At 42.2% G+C, this 19,720-nt stretch overlaps 1 protein-coding gene across 1 annotated transcript in view; it reads right to left on the minus strand.

Moving 5' to 3' along the window:
• Positions 1 to 6,500: 6,500 nt before the first annotated feature.
• Positions 6,501 to 19,720, minus strand: part of LOC119930727 (alpha-aspartyl dipeptidase-like) — a 36,983-nt gene continuing 23,763 nt past the window's right edge. The window contains exons 4-8 of the mRNA XM_038749338.1: positions 18,800 to 18,879; positions 10,653 to 10,826; positions 9,692 to 9,751; positions 7,680 to 7,762; positions 6,501 to 6,954 (exon numbers count right to left, since the gene is read on the minus strand). Coding sequence (XP_038605266.1) covers positions 6,891 to 6,954; positions 7,680 to 7,762; positions 9,692 to 9,751; positions 10,653 to 10,826; positions 18,800 to 18,879 — 461 coding nt within the window. The 3' untranslated portion in view covers positions 6,501 to 6,890. The remainder of the gene's footprint in view (positions 6,955 to 7,679; positions 7,763 to 9,691; positions 9,752 to 10,652; positions 10,827 to 18,799; positions 18,880 to 19,720) is intronic.

Consider the following 19,720-nt stretch of genomic DNA (forward strand, 5'->3'; position numbering starts at 1 on the left):
TCCAACCCAGTGAGGAAAGTAAGAATCAGATAAAAGATGACAGGGGTAACTTCCATCCTTTCTTCATCCCGGAGGTTAAACCAGACACACTAAGCAAGGTAGTGTCTTACGTAGAAGACAAAGTACCATTAGGTAAGATTTAGAATATGTAACATTAAAATCTTCTAAAGATATTCCCTCACACCCCCAGGAAGGTAGCCTCCCTGGTTTTTAATGTTTTTTTCAGATGGGGATTACTGCTTTAAAAATTGGGGTGAAGGCCTTAGGAGAGGGTCAGAAAACTGCCCAGTTAAATCCCCAGCCAGCCCCCTGAAGTCCTAGACCCCAGAAACTTTGAGCCTTTGAATGCCATACACCCACATGTTTTTTTCACAACATCATAACCCAAAACAGGTAAGGAATTTGGATAAATAGAGCAACCGACAAAGCCCAGCAGATGCAATCTCTGTCTAAAGGGAGGCAGGGCTAGCCCTAATCACATCACATACTATATGTATTACAAACTGTATACACTGTTATATTGTACTCTCCCAAGTGCTTACTACGGAGATCTGCACCCGGTAAGTGCTCAGTAAATATTGATTGCTTGATTGACTGATCACACTCCTTGGAAGCATCATTCTCTGGTTTCCACCCAATAAGCAAGACAGCCACAGGTGTTGTGGAGGGGAGGGACCATCTGGAACCACAAGAAACACTCAGTCATATTTATTGAGCACTTACCAAGCACTTGAGAGGCTAAAATCTGAGAGGCATATTCCCTGCCCTCAGCGAGTCCAGAAGGGGAGGCAGACATTAATATAAATAAATTACAAGCAATTAGCAGTGGCTAGGAGCTATCGCTGACCTCTCCTTTCCACATTCAGTACCCCAAGTAGCCTCCGGCATCTCCCCCCAGCTCCCTGGAAGTCAGCCAGGCTGTAAAAAGCCATCCAAGATCGGTAGTCAGAGACTTGCCCAGAAACTTTCAACTCTGGCCACTAAAAATCTGCATTTCAGAACATCCCAGCTCTCTTGCTCCTGGGAGCTGTCATGGAGAAAACGAAAACCCCGGGTCTTAGAAGGCACTCCACGTTTCAATTCTACATGGGTTCCAAAGGTGAGAATGGCTGAATATGTATTAAGTGCTGAGTTTGGCTGCCTTGTTCCACCAATTCAATTTTGATCTCTTTCTATAGCAAAGCCCTCAGGAGGAGTCTGATGAGGTTATAAGAAATTCAGTTTTCTGCCTGCCTTGTCTCAGATCTCAGCAGGAACCAGACTTCTCAGTCATCACTCACCAGGAAGGAAGTGTAAGCGTTTTGGGATAGCTAGGGTGGCTTTTATGGTTCATTTTTAATTTATCAGCCCTAGGAGACAGGAAACTGGGTTTTATAGTTGAAAGAAAGATGGTGCTGGAATGCTGTTCCTACTTAGTTAAGTAATTAATAAAAAGAAAACCTTCGGAAGTGTAGTGGCTGAAGAGGCTTTCGACTCTAACCAGATCTAGAAATGTGACAGCATTTTAATTCACAGCTATACACGTGCATATTCATGTATGCATACATTAAAAACATCACATGCTGCCATGTCTTGGTTGATATAGATATTATATTGTCCACCAGTCTGCTGTAGAACTTCTCCCAGGTAATTACTGTAATTTCAAAATCAGGTACCTTCTTAGTTCAAGTGAGCGTTCCTTATTTTCAGGCTTTAGAGTGATGCCGACCAAAGAGTCATTCATTCTTTCATTCAATCGGATTTATTGAGCACTTACTGTGTGCAGAGCACTGTACTAAGCGCTTGCCAAACTCAATTTCAGATTGGGATTCTTTGAGAGAAGGAAGAAACCTCGTAAACGGAGATGATTTTCAGGTCCCCAGACCAAGTTTTCTGCCATTTTTAAATTGATCCACTGGAGTTGGGAACCAAGGAATAAATAGATCACGTTTGAAAGCCCAGAGTGTCTTTTAAAATAATACCAGGTGTAGTTAAGCCCACTCCTAAGATCTGGGTCAGGCCAGGCCTGTCGGAAACTTCGTGTTGGTTAACAACAGTCTGGATCCAGATCATGGCTGTCTTAATGCCGTTCATCATCAGACAGGGAAGGGATAGATTTTATTTTAATTATTTGTGACTGGAAAAGCAATGCAGTAAAGATGTAGAGTATGAATTTATCTCTTGGGTCCCAGTCCCTCATTATCTCCCCTGGAGAGGAAACCCGGCTTTGTGTTTCCCAGAGCACAGGTTAGGCAGGCCGTGAACTGTTTCTAGGTAGTTTCCATAAAAACGATCTCTGCATGTGCAATTAGTTGGCAGTGGCTGAGTCCCAGCCCTCTTAAGGGAATTTGTCTACTTCTTCAATTAGAGCTGTTCAATCAAGCCCCAATATCCCATTCATTTCATCTCAACAGGAGTAGGCACCGGGAAATATGAATTTAGTATTTCCTGACCTAATTTTCTTGTATCTACCCCAGTGCTTAGCACAGTGATTGGCACATAAATGCATAGCAAATACTATTCTTATTATTTTATTTTGTATTGCCAATACAGAACTCCCGTGATTGGTAGCACCTTGCCTCACAAAATCTCCAAATAGATGCTCATCGGTGTTTATAGATTTTTATCCCTTCCGATGTTTATGTCCCCCTGAAGTTAAAATGCAGTTATGTAGATTTGGGGAAGGTGTTGTCTGAAGATGGTGCTTGGTTTGTTCTCCCGAAGCCCGGTCAAGCTCTTTACCTTCCAGCTGGTTCTCATTGCCATCTACCACACCCCCATCTGGAGCCGTGACAACTAGATTTACAATTTTTGGTTTTAAATCCCGGCCTGCCCTCTCAACCGTTAAATCCTGTTTCCTTTTTTCTAGAAACAGTTCAGTCCCTTTTCTCCCTCCGGACGGCCTTCCCCAGGTGCTGAATTGATCCACTAGCTAGGATCTGGGTTGGGTCCAGCTCTTCCCATACTTCAGCACAAAATCCTTTAGCTAAAAAATCTTTTTAAGTGGCCCTTACAGGCATTTAACCGACATTTTCCTTCGCATGCCAAAGACACAGAGCGGAGGCATCTGATGGTGGAAAGCAGAGGGTGATCAGTCGGTGAATAGCGTTTTCTGATTTTCTTACAATTCTTACTTGGCCACAGCCAAATTTCTTTCACGCTAAGCCTGACTTTTCTTCAGAACCACCCTCGTGTCCGTGACTGTTTTAAAATGTGCGTCCTCTCCAGGCTTTGCTCATCTCTAGACAGTCTTCTAGACTGTGAGCCCGTTGGTGGGCAGGGACCGTCTCTATATGTTGTCGATTTGTACTTCCCAAGTGCTTAGTACAGTGCTCTGCACACAGTAAGCGCTCAATAAATACGATTGAATGAATCTCTAAATGTTTCTGCACTGCTCGATTCAAGAAAAAGGGTTGAGACTTCCCAGTCTTTCAACCTGCGTGTTTTCTGAGGCTTTTCCGATATTAATGATGAGGCATTGATGCATTCCCAAACAAATTCTGACGCTGGACCGGAGGATCAGCCGAGGCCTCACAGGCAGAGATGGAGTTGTCTGTTGCAGTTTGGTGCGAGGGAGTTGCTAGAGCAGAGCACATGCAGGTCGGAGAAACGGTTGCCAGTGTGCTGGGCGGGCCCTCCTGAAAAGAAGCTTATTTAACAGAACCAAATTTCCTTTCGGCTACTGCGTTAGCCTCGCACTGATCACAAACATGTCGGGGCAGCTCAAAAACTGCCTGTGTTCTCTGACACACGGGATACCGTGATGTCGGTGGTAGACATTTTGCCAATTGGCATTACTCTGTACCTTTCAGATTCAAAATCCTAGAGTTGGGTGTAGTAGATTGGCCTAATAGGCTGAAAATCCATTCATTCATTCATTCATTCATTCAATCGTATTTATTGAGCGCTTACTGTGTGCCGAGCACCGTACTACGCACGTGGGAAGTACAAGTCGGCAACATATAGAGACAGTCCCTACCCAACAACGGGCTCAAAGTCTAGAAGGGGGAGACAGACAACAAAACAAAACATGTAGACAGGTGTCAAGACCGTCAGAATAAATAGAATTCTAGCTTTATAATTTGAAAATCAAAGCAATCAGTTGTGGCTTTGGCTGCAGCTTGTATGTGTCGTAAAACTGTCAGCATTCCATAGATTTTAGGCCTAAAATTGGAGGCCATTTGATTTCCATCCTTTTCAGTATTGATCTGTTCGTAAACATCATGGAAAATCAGTATTTACTCATTTTATTTTGAAAAAAAGTGAAAATTCCGGAGTTGAAAGTAAACTCAACTAAGGGAGTCTCACTGTCAAGGTTCCCATATTGTGGGTTCGCCCTTCAGGTTTAAAAGGGGAAAGGCCAAGAAACGTCATGGATCCGAGAATGTGTTTGAGGAGCCTGAGTTTGTTTTTTTTTTAAAGAATAGAGAAGGATAGCTAAATACAATAATATTAATCTTAAACTGAGGAATCTTGAGGTATTTAAGATAAAGTGGAAAAATATTTTCCTTCATGAACTATCGAGTATTTGCTATTGCCAGTGATTTTGGTTTAAAATGCTTCTAAGGAACGTTAATTCCTGAGTTTATTCAGAATTCACAAATATGCTCTTTTCCAGACACTCACCCACTCAATTTGAAAGAGATCTGGCAGGTTATTTTTCTTCCTAAGTTCCCACATGTTTTTCAAAGTAGAAAGGATCAGTTCTCTACTATCAGAAGACAAGTAATAATTAGTGATGGGAGGCAGGAGACCTTGCAGCAGAAAAGGGAGAATTTTAGAATTTTAAGAAAAAGGAGAACTTAGAAATGATCCCCATTTGGGCCTCCAAGGTGAACCTCTGAAGGCAAGTTAGAACTTCAACTTCGTTCTCTGGAACTCAGAATTAAAATTTAAACCCATTTTCTTCTGGAAATATATATTTTTAATCTCCTGTTTTCTTCTAGGGTGGTCAAGGGCCAATTCTATCAGCACTATTTCTCTGCTTTTGCATTCTGGGGAAATCCAATTTCACTTTTGGTCAGATTCTGGGGTTTTCCACCCAGAACTGACCACGTGCTGCCATGAGCCCTTTATTTAGGGATTGAGGAGCACAAACTTGCTTCCAGTTTCCTTTTCATCCACCCACCTGCCGAAGTTTCCCACTCTTCATTTCTCCTGCCTTTCTAGGAATCTGGAGAGAATTTCAACAAGACCCCACTGTTAGGAATTCTGTTACTCCTCTAAAATCTAAATTTTTCTACTTTCAGTTTCTTTCAGTTAAGTGAAGTTTTCCGTGAGCAGTCAGCAGGCATATTCTTGGCGGGTACTGCTTGGGCCCGCTCCCGAAAATGAACAATACCTAACCACCTGCTTAGATTGTACTCTCGTTGTGGGCAGGTGACTTTATATTGTTCTTTCCCAGGCGCTTAGCATACAGTGCTGTGCACACAGTAAGTGCTCAATAAATCGTATTGACTGACTAGGTTCTTTCTTTCCAGCCAGTAAGGGGTAGATTCAGTAAGTCTGCTTCCTTGAGCACGTTTTTGGGTAGAAAGTGGGCACATAGGCAGGAACATTTGCTGGGGTCACGGGACAACTGTTCCAGAGGGAATCATTGTTCTAGAAGTGATTCCATGCAGATGGTACTTGATTGATTGCAATTATTAGTCTGTCTGGGATCCAGACTTAAAGGATGTGACTTCAGCTCTACTGCAGAAGGTCAGGATGCCTTGCCAAAATCATTATTTTGCCTACAGGCTTCATCTGTTTCCTTCTATCAAGCCACTGAAATTAAACTGAAAGTTACAGTTTTGTTCGGGTAACGTATTTCTGCGCTCTAATCGCGTATCCCAGCAGAAGGAGCAGGGGAGATTCAGTGATATCGTCTTTATAGAAAAGCTTAGAAATACTTTTGAGTTTAAAAACTACATAAAACGTGCCTCAACATTTGCTTAATTTCCCAAAATTGAAATTGGAGGGAAAAAACTCTAAAGCCTTATTTATGTTCATTATTGAATTGTGCAGTTGCGACTAAATGTTTTTTTATGCCCCCAAAAGCCTTCGAAGTCAAGCAGGTTTGAGTTGTGAAGTGTGAATATACTATACTGACTTCTGATTGAGACCCTTCAAGTCATCGTTATGAAGTCGCCGTTAGCCTTGTGCAATACGTTCTTCCCCTTCCTTTTGCTTTGAGTTAATTATGTATGGTATGTGTCATTTTAATACTTGTTCTAATAATTTTAAGTGTGTGTATATGAGCTAAATATTTGATTTGTTTCTGTACAGCATGATTGGAAAATACTCTAAAACTTTTGCACTTTTTTAGCCCCTCCAAATTTGTAATCTAACGGTTTAAGAATGCACAATATTTTGTACATAAAATGATTAAGTTAGCTTTGTATATAACAAGTGGGTTTGAATCTAATAAAAAAACTGGATGTGTTATTTTCTTTAGTTCATGGCTTGAGGTCAGAGTGAAAATCGCTACAGACAGTAGATTGACAGATGGTAAACGGATCACTGCATATTTTCATTTAAAGGTAACTTTATAGCGGCACTCTAAAGTCACAAAATAAACACTGTCATACCAAGAAAGTGTAAAGCAAGCCTCTGTAGTGTCTCTCTGCTACTTCTTGTGTCGGGCTCTGAAAAAAATAAAAATCAGGGCGCAAAACCTCTAGATCACAGCCAGCACTTAACCATAACCAAGGATTTATTGTAATGCATATGCCTGGGAGACTGGATTTCCCCAAAGATCAGAACAAATCTCTAACATTGTTCTTCTATATCTCGATGGAGGGATTCCCCCACTCCCATCCTTACATCCATTTGTGATTAAACTTATAAAAATAAATCAAGTTGATTATTTTCATGTTCCCCTACAGTCATCTTTGTGGTGGCTTTTTTTTTTTCAGCTGTGACTCTGGTTTCTAGATCTTGTTCAGCAAGAAACTGAAATCTGTCCCAGGCTCATGCTCCGTTGGTGCTTTGCCCCTAGTTTCAAAACAAGAAGACAGCAGTAAGATGATTACAAGGCATTAATATATTAATGCAACGTTATTAGATACTGCTCACAGTTAGTGGTTTCAGAGAATTGCTTGATTGGGCAGTTGATGCAGAGGCCCTACTACATATATATATATATATATATATATATATATATATATATATATATATATATATATATATAACAGAACTGGTATACAATGCTCTGATTTGTTTAAAGTTAAAATACTGGGTGGGGGCTGGGAGGACGCTGATGGGTTTAATGGCAAAACGAAAACTTCTCTGTATCAGACATGACAAGCACCTCTGAATTTTAAATGGAATATTTAAATTCCATCTCTCTAGGCCTCTGTGGAATCTAAGGTTTTCCAGCATACCGGCATCTTACGATTTCAGTCGGTGAAAATCCAGAGAGGATTTTTTTTTTCCTCTGTGACTTCTTTACTTCTCCCCCAGATTATGAGTGCCTTTATTAGTGTCTGGCTAGAATAAGCACTTACTAGATAACTTTCGATAATGGCCACAGAAGGATGACCTATTGTGAGATCCTATTCAGGGCAAGAAGACAGTGAGGTGCCCATGTGATATGGGGAATTTTCCACTTGCTAAGTAGCATGTGAGGCATTTTGCAGAACAAATGACCAAACCCTCCAGTTACTTGCACACACAAAAAGTCCAAGACTACAGTCAACTGAAAGCAAGGTTATTCGTACCTCACAAAGAGCCGAGCTTTGGTGCTTCCAAGAAGAGTCGCTTTGTCTCCTTCCACCAGCAACAGGGATCCTTCACGTAAACCCTTTATCAGAAAAATATTTAAACGAATGTGACCTCTGCTTTGGAACCAGCTATGGCTTGTTCATTTGTAACTGGAAAGTGATTTGGGATGTGGCTCTCACCGGCTCGCACCCAAGGCTCTCTGTGCCCTGTTGAGTGACAACCCCCCCATCTTACCTCCTTCCCTTCCCCACAGCACCTGTATATATGTATATATGTTTGTACATATTTTTTACTCTATTTATTTATTTTATTTGTACATACCTATTCTATTTATTTTATTTTGTTAGTATGTTTGGTTTTTTTCTCTGTCTCCCCCTTTTAGACTGTGAGCCCACTGTTGGGTAGGGACTGTCTCTAGATGTTGCCAATTTGTACTTCCCAAGCGCTTCGTACAGTGCTCTGCACCTAGTAAGCGCTCAGTAAATACGATTGATGATGATGATGATGATAATGAGATGCTGGTTCTCGCACCTGACAATTAGAATGATGTTCCGTGGCCGTGGTGTTTAAGGTGAGTTGGTTCGTAAACCCATTCAGGGGCATAAGCAGTGTGGCCGTTTTAGGAAACAGGGTGGACTAGTAGAAAGAGCATAAATTTGGGAGCCAAAGGACCCGGCTTCTAATCCTGATTCGGCCACTTGTGTGTTGTGTGACCCTGGGTGAGTAACTTAACTTTTCTGGCCCTCGGTGGATGGTCAGTACAGTGCACTGCAACCAGTAAGCGCTCAACACAGCTGGTGGGCATTCAGTACAGCACCCTCAGGCAGTGGATGCCCGGTGCGGTGCACTGCGGCCAGTAGGCACTCAGTACAGTGCACTAGGACTTCTCAGGGTCACACACCTGCCACCAAACAGCTGGGCAGAGTCCCATGGGCTTTCTAAGAGTGGGACCCTTGAGGGAGCAGGCCGATAAGGATCGAGTCATCCTGCAGGAAGCCATTGGGAGAACCGCCTAGTGGGTAGAGCACGGGCCTGACTCCATCACTTTTCTGCTTTGCGACCTTGAGCAAGTCACTTCAGTTCTCTGGACCTCAGTTACCTCATCTGTAAAATGGGGATTGAGACTGTGAGGCCTTCCCAGACTGAGCGCCTTCCTTCCTCTCCCCCTCGTCCCCCTCTCCATCCCCCCAATCTTACCTCCTTCCCTTCCCCACAGCAGCTGTATATATGTATATATGTTTGTACATATTTATTACTCTATTTATTTATTTATTTTTTTACTTGTCCATATCTATTCTATTTATTTTATTTTGTTAGTATGTTTGGTTTTGTTCTCTGTCTCCCCCTTTCAGACTGTGAGCCCACTGTTGGGTAGGGACTGTCTCTATATGTTGCCAATTTGTACTTCCCAAGCGCTTAGTACAGTGCTCTGCACATAGTAAGCGCTCAATAAATACAATTGATGATGATGATGAGCCCCACATGGGACAGGGACTGCATCCAACCCAATTTGCCTGTATCCACCCCAGCACTTAGTACAATGCCTGGCGCTTAACAAATACCATTAGTATTATTACTCTCCCAATTATTATTATTACTCTCAGTGCTCTGCATACAGTAAATGCTCAATAAATATCATTGATAGATTGAATTTTACCATCTCCAACTCCTCGGGACTCTAGTTTTTCCCCTTCAATGTTCCATTCCCGTTAATATTCAAATACTGGTGATCTTTGAAATAAAATTAAGCAGGAGGCATTCCTGAGTTCTCCCTCCGTGAACTGGAGGGGGAAGGAAAACCAATAAAAGGAAGGACAAACCAAGAAGAAGGGAAGAGGGAAAAGCCAAGAAAAGCTAAGCTGTGCATCTGAAAAAGCGGGAGATGCAAGGGCAGGGCCGACCCAAGAGTACCGACTCTTCCAGCTTTCTGAGTCCGCACCCTTTAATTTTAGATTGGTGCTAGGAGAACATTGCTGCCTCCAGCTTCTTAAGAGGAAAGAAATATTACCAAAACAGGAGGGGTGTTGGCTTCCTCGTGGAATTGACGAATACGATCCTCACGTGTCTCCTAAGGGAGGGAGAAAAATAGCTTAATTGAAAAAAATGCAGTTTTTACCTGTGTTCAGTTTTCTGCTGAGAAAAATCACATTCTAACAAAGTTGCAATGCTCCAGAAAATTAAGGTGTTAGTACTTTGGAATTTGTGCTAAATGTAATAATAATAATAATAATAATAATAATGGTATTTGTTAAGCACTTACTACGTGCAAAGCACTGTTCTAAGCGCTGGGGAGATACAAAGTGATCAGGTTGTCCCACATGGGGCTCACAGTCTTAACCCCCATTTTACAGATGAGCGAACTGAGGCACAGAGAAGTTAAGTGACTTGCCCAAAGTCACACAGCTGACAATTGGCGGAGCCGGGATTTGAACCCATGGCCTCTGACTCCAAAGCCCGGGCTCTTTCCACTGAGCCACGCTGCTTCTCAGTATCAGTATCATTCAGTATCATATCAGTATCAAGTCAAATTGATATTCAATTCAAATCATATCAGTATCATTCCAGTTATCTGGGGGGTTTTGGTGTCCTATAGAGGTGAGCCCACTGTTGCGTAGGGACCGTCTCTATATGTTGCCAACTTGTACTTCCCAAGCGCTTAGTACAGTGCTCTGCACACAGTAAGCGCTCAATAAATACGATTGATGATGATATCCTCTTGTTTTTCTTCTCCCCAGTCTGCGTTTAGCAGTGGGAGGGCAGGAAGCAGGGGACACTTCACAATTACCATTATTCTGCTTTCGGGGGCGGTGAACTTCCCACTCAAAATGTCCCCAAGCCCCCACCTTCTCTTACCTGCCCTTCAGAAAAATAAAATAGCGAACCATGCTACGCTCCAATTGGTTGCATAAGCCAAAATCTATATTAGGGTTGGACGAAAAATCTCTAGTTAAAACCGACGTGGGACTTACACCCATGTGCGTGCTGCCAGGGATTGGATCCAGGTAGTGGGGATTGATGTTAAAAGGGACAAATCCAAGAGCTTCTAATGAAGGAGGGAACACAATGGGCATATCGTTGGTTGTGTTGATGCTGACGGTTGCTACGTTTGTTCCAGCACTAGACCCCATATAGGGAACGCCAGCCTGAAATATACAAAAAGCTTGTAAGTAATCAGTCAGCCAAACAAAACTTGCCATCTTTTGCAAACAGCTCCCAAATTTGGGTTATCACCCCACTTACAATATCCATGTAAAAACATCTTCCTTCCCACAAAGAGCTCTCAAATTTGTGTCATTACCCCACCTAGAATAGCAATATAACTATGTCCCTTTCCTCCTTCAAAACTATTAAAACTGTCCCTCCTTGAGGCATTTCTGGATTAATCTGTCCTTGTTGCAGGCACTCTGCCACTCCCAAACTTAACTGAAGAGCACTTTTGCACATCTCTTTCAGGTATATTTTTGTATCTCCTTTTACATTTTTGCCAGCTATTTGCCTTTGGTATCTTTAAATGAGTTTACTGGTTCTCTGCCACTCCCAAACTTAACTGAAGAGCACTTTTGGACATCTCTTTCAGGTATATTTTTCTATCTCCTTTTCAATTTTTGCCAGCTATTTGCCTTTGGTATCTTTAAATGAGTTTACTGGTTCTCTGCCACTCCCAAACTTAACTGAAGAGCACTTTTGGACATCTCTTTCAGGTATATTTTTGTATCTCCTTTTACATTTTTGCCAGCTATTTGCCTTTGGTATCTTTGAATGAGTTTACTGGTTCTCTGCCACTCCCAAACTTAACTGAAGAGCACTTTTGGACATCTCTTTCAGGTATATTTTTCTATCTCCTTTTAAATTTTTGCCAGCTATTTGCCTCTGGTATCTTTAAATGAGTTTACTGGTTCTCTGCCACTCCCAAACTTAACTGAAGAGCACTTTTGGACATCTCTTTCAGGTATACTTTTGTATCTCCTTTTAAATTTTTGCCAGCTATTTGCCTTTGGTGTCCTTAAATGAGTTTACTGGTTCATTCATTCATTCAATCGTATTTATTGAGCGCTTACTGTGTGCAGAGCACTGTACTAAGTGCTTGGGAAGTACAAATCGGCAACGTATAGAGACGGTCCCTACCCAACAGTGGGTTCACAGTCTAGAAGGGGGAGACAGACAACAAAACAAAACAAAACATCTTAGCAAAATAAAATAAATAGAATAAACATGTACAAATAAAATAAGTAAATAAAGAGTAATATAAGATAAACAAATAAATAAATAATACACATGGTAAGAGCCCGCTGCGGGACAAGACCTGCGTCCAACTCGATCTCCTTGGGAGCCACCCCAGCGTTCATTCATTCATTCAATCGTATTTATTGAGCGCTTACTGTGTGCAGAGCACTGTACTAAGCGCTTGGGAAGTACAAGTTGGCAACATATAGAGACAGTCCCTACCCAACAGTGGGCTCACAGTCTAAAAGTGCTCTGCACATAGTAAGCGCTCAATAAATACGATTGATGATGATGATAAAAGGGGGAGACAGAGAACAAAACTATACTAACAAAATAAAATAAATAGAATAGATATGTACAAGTGAAATAGAGTAATAAATATGTACAAACATATATACGTATCTTGCATCTCCATTAATTTGTAAGCTCTTATAATAATAATAATAATAATAATAATAATAACAATAATGGTATTTGTTACGCGCTTACTGTGTGCCAGGCACTGTAGTAAGCCCTGGAGTGGATACAATCAAATCGAGTTGGACACAGTCCCTGTCCCATATGGGGCTCACAGTCTTAATCCCCACTTTACAGATGAGGAAACTGAGGCACAGAGAAGTGAAGTGACTTGCCCAAGGTCGCACATCAGGCAAGTGGCGGAGCCAGGATTAGAACCCATCACCTTCTGACTCGTAGGCCCATGCTCTACCTACTAAGCTATTCTGCTCTGCTCCCTTGTACCTTCCCACAGTGCTTTGTACTTCCCAAGTGCTTAGTACAGTGCTCTTTAAGCGCTCAACAAATAAGACAATGAATGAATGAAAGATGGTTGGCCAAGTCATTCATTCGATCACATTTCTTGAGCACTTACTGTGTGCAGAGCACCATGCTAAGCACCGGGGTAGAAGCAATAAAAAGAGATTGGACGCGGTCCCTGTCCCACATGGAGCTCACCGTCTCAGGGGGAGAGAGAACAGGTATTTAAACCCCATTTTACAGACGAGGAATCTAAGGCACAGAGAATAATAAAAATAACACAGAAAGTGGAATGTGGGCCTGAAAACGAAAATACAAAGAAATTACTGGACAACATAAGGGCAAGATTAGCAAAGCAAATGCCATGAGGAGATTCAACTAGGGCAGGATAGAAAATGCAATAGTTACACTGAGCCTCATAGACAGAAAAGGAAAGATGATAAAATGGTTATGAATAGGCAGAGGTTTAAATATCTTTTTCTTTTCTATCCATACAAAAGATAATCAATCAATCGTATTTATTGAGCGCTTACTGTGTGCAGAGCACTGTACTAAGTGCTTGGGAAGTACAAGTTGGCAACATATAGAGACAGTCCCTACCCAACAGTGGGCTCACGGTCTAGAAGACACAGTCTAGAATCAAATGAGGATTGTTGATCAGGACAAGTCCCATTTGAGATGGAAGATTGGAAAGGAACTGAAATACGGTAGAGATGAGACTATTTTGAAGAAGTAAATACTGGAGCTGAGGTGATGCATCTAAGAGCACTTAGAGAAGTGATGGCCCATGTTATTTCAAGGCCACTAGTTACTGTTTTGGGGAATTCATGGGGATCAGAAGTTGCTGAGGATTGGAAAAGGCCACCGTTTCGCCCTAACAAAGGAAGAAAGGAATGGTTTGGTAATTTGAGATGAGTCATCATCATCATCATCAATCGTATTTATTGAGCGCTTACTATGTGCAGAGCACTGCACTAAGCGCTTGGGAAGTACAAATTGGCAACATATAGAGACAGTCCCTACCCAACAGTGGGCTCACAGTCGGATGAGAGGATGCTAAAACAAATGATCAAAGCATCCATTTGCTTAGAAAAGAAGAAATCAGGCACAGGCCCAATTTAATTTCCTTTTGTGAGCTTGGCAGGCCACATAGAACAGAAAGCAGAGGTACAATTCACACATTTCTTACTACTCCTTTTGATTTGGTCCCCATGACCATCTAGGAAAGATTAGTCTTGACCTTAAGATGTTTAGATGGGTGTACAGTTGGAATGTGGATGGTACCCAAAGGAGACAGTCACCAGAAATTTGTCGTCAAAATTGTGGGTGGGTGGGTAGGAGGACGCAGTTTTCCACTGGTGTCCCCCGGAAATTCAATCCGAGGCCGGTAAATTTAATATCAATGACTTAAAGGATCAAGGGCAGAGATACTATATTGGATACTTCAGCAGACAAGAACAAAATTCCAAGTGATCTCGCAACAACAGGATGAAGTCAATTAATAGATAGTATTTTATTGAGCACCTAGAGTGTGCAGAGGACTGTACTTATCTCAGAACAATAATAATGATAATTTAATAATTTTGGTATTTGTTAAGCACTTACTATGTGCAAAGCACTGTTCTCAGCGCTGGGGAGGATACAAGGTGATCAGGTTGTCCCATGTGGGGCTCTCAATCTTAATCCTCATTTTACAGATGAGGTAACTGAGGCCCAGAGAAGTTAAGTGCCTTGCCCAAAGTCACACAGCTGACAAGCGGCGGAGCCGGGATTTGAACCCATGACCTCTGACTCTTTCCACTGAGCCACGCTAGTCAGAACTCACGTTCCCTGCCTTCAATGAATTTGCCATCTAATAGGAAAGGCAAACTCAAAATAAATGACAGATAGGTGAGAGATGTGAGTGGAAAGCATTATTATTAATAATGATGGTATTTGTTAAGCGCTTACTATGTGCCACGCACTGTTCTAAGCGCTATTATTATATGTGTACGTTCTATAATGGAGTATTGGAAGCTGATATGTTGAAATGCTATGGATGGTCGAGTAAACACGTCAATAAATGCCACTGATTGACTGATTGGTGCAAAAGAGCTGATGTGACTGTTGAAAGGACATGACCTGGGGAGAAGAAAAAACAATCAGGGCAAACCTCCTGCAGGAAGTAGGCTCTGAGAAGGCCGTGAAGCTGGGGAGAGCACAAGGTCATCCATTTTAGAAGTGAAAAATACTCCCAAAATCCAAGATGGGGAAAGATTAAACACAAGATAAATCTATCAGGAATATAATGTCATTGCCAAGATCCTCCCTTTCCTCTCCATCCATACCGCTACCCTGCTCATTCAAGCTCTCATCCTATCCCGTCTGGACTACTGCATCAGCCTTCTCTCTGATCTCCCATCCTCGTGTCTCTCCCCACTTCAATCCATACTTCATGCTGCTGCCCGGATTGTCTTTGTCCAGAAACGCTCTGGGCATGTTACTCCCCTCCTCAAAAATCTCCAGTGGCTACCAATCTATCTGCGCATCAGGCAGAAACTCCTCACCCTGGGCTTCAAGGCTGTCCATCCATCCATCCCCTCACCCCCTCCTACCTCACCTCCCTTCTCTCCTTCTCCAGCCCAGCCCGCACCCTCCGCTCCTCTGCCGCTAATCTCCTCACCGTACCTCATTCTTGCCTGTCCCGCCATCGACCCCCGGCCCACGTCCTCCCCCGGGCCTGGAATGCCCCCAATCCCTCTGCCCATCCGCCAAGCTAGCTCTCTTCCTCCCTTCAAGGCCCTGCTGAGAGCTCACCTCCTCCAGGAGGCCTTCCCAGACTGAGCCCCTTCCTTCCTCTCCCCCTCGTCCCCCTCTCCATCCCCCCATCTTACCTCCTTCCCTTCCCCACAGCACCTGTATATATGTATATATGTTAGTACATATTTATTACTCTATTTATTTTACTTGTACATATCTATTCTATTTATTTTATTTTGTTAGTATGCTTGGTTTTGTTCTCTGTCTCCCCCTTTTAGACTGTGAACCCACTGCTGGGTAGGGACTGTCTCTATATGTTGCCAACTTGTACTTCCCAAGCGCTTAGTACAGTGCTCTGCACACAGTAAGCGCTCAATAAATATGATTGATGATGATGATAATGTCTGTATTAGGAAAGCCAACCTGACACTAGATGTATAAAAAGGTGTATTGATCATAAGACTTATTACCTCATCTGTAAAATGGGGATTAAGACAGTGAGCCCCACGTGGGACATGGATTGGGTCCAACCTGATTAGCTTCTATCTAATCAGCTTCTTGTACATATTTACTATTCTATTTATTTTATTTTCTTAATATGTTTTGTTTTGTTGTCTGTCTCCCCCTTCTAGACTGTGAGCCCGCTGTTGGGGAGGGACCGTCTCTAGATGTCGCCAACTTGTACTTCCCAAGCGCTTAGTACAGTACAGAAGCAGCGTGGCTCAGTGGAAAGAGCACGGGCTTTGGAGTCAGAGGTCATGGGTTCGAATCCCTGCTCCACCACATGTCTGCTGTGTGACCTTGGGCAAGTCACTTAGCTTCTCTGAGCCTGTTACCTCATCTGTAAAATGGGGATTAAGACTGTGAGCCCCACGTGGGACAACTTGATCACCTTGTATCCCCCCAGGGCTCAGAACAGTGCTCTGCACATAGTAAGCGCTTAACAAATGCCATCATTATCTTATTATAATTATTAGTGCTCTGCACACAGTAAGCGCTCAATAAATCAATCAATCGTATTTATTGAGCGCTTACTGTGTGCAGAGCACTGTACTAAGCACTTGGGAAGTACAAGTTGGCAACATATAGAGACAGTCCCTACCCAACAGTGGGCTCACAGTCTAGAAGGGGGAGACAGAGAACAAAACCAAACATATTAACAAAATAAAATAGAATAGATATGTACAAGTAAAATAGAGTAATAAATATGTACAAACATACCTAAGGCACAATGCCCAACTGCTAAGTAGGCCTAACTGTTGGACGAATGAATCACAGAGGACAATTCAACTAAACTACCACCATTCTAACATTTGAAATAATATGAAATATTTTACATAAATATGATTGAATGAGTGAATCTACCCCAGGGCTTAGTACAGTGTCTAGCACACAGTAAGTGCTTAACAAATACCATTTTTAAAAAAGACTTAAAAAGTAATCCTTCTGCTCCCTTTTGCCACAGAGCCTTATTAGAGTATTATGTCCGCGTTTAATCACTCCACTTTTAAAGGGGTGCAGAAAACCTGGGAAGAACCCCGAGGAGAATCACCAAGATCATTCAAGTGATGGAAAGCAGGTCCTCGGAGGATAAGCGAGGTACCCGAAGCGGAGTGGCGTGGCCCTTCTTAGAGATCTTTAAGCCTGAATAGGAGCCACCAGGCTGAAATGTTTATAATGATAATAACTGTGGTTCTTTTTAGTGCCTTTTTTTTGGTATTTGTTAAGCGCTTCCTATGTGCAAAGCACTGTTCTAAGCGCTAGGGAGGATACAAAGTGATCAGGTTGTCCCACGTGGGGCTCACAATCTTAATCCCCAGTTTACAGATGAGGTCACTGAGGCACAGAGAAGTTAAGTGACTTGCCCAAAGTCACACAGCTGACCTGCGGCGGAGCTGGGATTTGAACCCATGACCTCTGATTCCCAAGCCCATGCTCTTTCCACTGAGCCACGCTGCTTACTATGCATCAAGCACCGTACTAAGCGGTTTAGGTGGAGTCCTGCCAGGAGGCACGGAAATGGTTCGATAACCTCACCTGGTTCCTTTCAGGCTTTTGTTTCTGTTTATACGTATATATGTTTGTACATATTTATTACTCTATTTATTTATTTATTTTACTTGTACATATCTATTCTATTTATTTTATTTTGTTAGTATGTTTGGTTTTGTTCTCTGTCTCCCCCATTTAGACTGTGAGCCCACTGTTGGGTAGGGACTGTCTCTATATGTTGCCAACTTGTACTTCCCAAGCGCTTAGTACAGTGCTCTGCACACAGTAAGCGCTCAATAAATACAATTGATTGATTGTTTTGGTCAAACCGAAAAATCATTCGGTCGTATTTCTTGACCGCTTAGTGTGTGTGGAGCATTCTATCAAGCGCTTGGAAGAGTTAAATACAACAGAGTTGGCATTTGTGTTCCCTGCCCACAACAAAATTGAACTTTCCAAGCGCTTAGTACAGTGCCCTGCACACAGTAAGCGCTCAACAAATACAATTGTATGAATGAACAAAAATCCTCTGGTAAACAGCCCACTGCTAATGGGTGAAGATTCCCTATGTTAGCCCAGTTACAGAGCAAAGCACCAAGTGGGAGCTCAATAAATGCTACTTCTATTACTACAATTGTGGCCAAACCATTCCCTGCAATCCTCACTGGAGACTCTTTAACACTTTTTATTGTTCCTCCAGCTATCGGCAGCCTCTTTAATGAAAAAGGGTGAGGCCTATTTTTGGTTTCTTTCTCTTTATTTCTCCTTCCTCGTTGATGGTTCACAGAATCTGACGACTACGGGTGGTATGAATTCATCCAAAACTCCCAGTAATCTTTCCATCTTCTGAGACAGGAATCAATTCAATGATTTACATCATCACACGTCTTTTTCTGATAAAGAGTTATCAAACAAACTCAGAAGAGTTTGTTTTTAAAGTCTTTAAAGTGTCAGTAACCAAACTTTCTGGATTTAATGGCTACAATGCATTTCCATACTTCTGAACAGTAACTGCTTCTAGGAATACATTAAACCAGTTCAGTTCAATGCTGCTAGAGCAGGGTCATCTTGTTCTTGTAGAACCTGATGTTATGTGAAAATTACATAGTACTTCTCATACTTTGAACTGATGCCACACACACTGTGCATAACTGTTTCTTCCAACCGCTTAATCTACTTGCACCAACCTGAATCCCATTATTCCTACAGATCCATGCTGTGGAAACAACACTCCCAATTTTTTCAGTTACATTCTAGCCAAAATAGGTAATGAAAACGCACATCACAGAAGAACTGACTGAACCGCACTTTTACATTTGAAGGAAGGGCAGAAATTTAAGGAGTACGTACCCGAAGTCTCCACAAATGACTTAATTTTACCAAAACAAATGACTAACGAATTTACCTGCAAGACTCTCTTCCTAATCTCTGGGATCAAATTATTGTCGTAGAGAGTTTTCAGAAGTCGGAAAGTGTTACCGCCACCTGTGAAGAGAGACGAAGGAATAATAACCTTAATTTCTAGTTTTCCAATCCTGTCAATAGCGAGTGAATCAAATCAATCAATCAATCAATAGAATTTATTGTGCACCCTTGTTCAGAGGACTAAACTCTAGGGAGAGAATTCAGTACCAAAATGGTAGAAACCCTTATGCCTGCCCACAGAGAGAAGAGACAGACATAAACTCACATACTGGCTCAAATAGTAATGTAAATCGATTTGTGTGAATGTCTGATAACAGGTTTTGAGAAGCAGCGTGGCTCAGTGGAAAGAGCCCGGGCTTTGGAGTCAGAGGTCATGGGTTCAAATCCCGGCTCTGCCAATTGTCAGCTGTGTGACTTTGGGCAAGTCACTTCACTTCTCTGTGCCTCAGTTACCTCATCTGTAAAATGGGGATTAAGACTGTGAGCCCCCTGAGGGACAACCTGATTGCCTTGTAACTTCCCCAGTGCTTAGAACAGTGCTTTGCACATAGTAAGCGCTTAATAAATGCCATCCAAAAAAAAAAAAACAAAAACAAAAAAACACCCAGATGCTCGCTGGGAGGATATGACCTTGGGAGAATCAATCAATCGTATTTATTGAGCACTTACTGTGTGCAGAGCACTGTACTAAGCGCTTGGGAAGTACAAGTTGGCAACATATACAGTCCCTACCCAACAGTGGGCTCACAGTCTAAAACGGGGAGACAGAGAACAAAACCAAACATACTAACAAAATAAAATAAATAAAAATGAATCAGGGAAAAGACCTGTTGGAAGTGAAATTGCCGAAGAGTTTGTTTTATGATATTTGTCCAGCGCTTACTTTGTGCCAAGCATTATT

This window comes from Tachyglossus aculeatus, chromosome 7 (genome assembly GCF_015852505.1).
Source record: "Tachyglossus aculeatus isolate mTacAcu1 chromosome 7, mTacAcu1.pri, whole genome shotgun sequence".
NCBI lineage: Eukaryota > Metazoa > Chordata > Mammalia > Monotremata > Tachyglossidae > Tachyglossus > Tachyglossus aculeatus.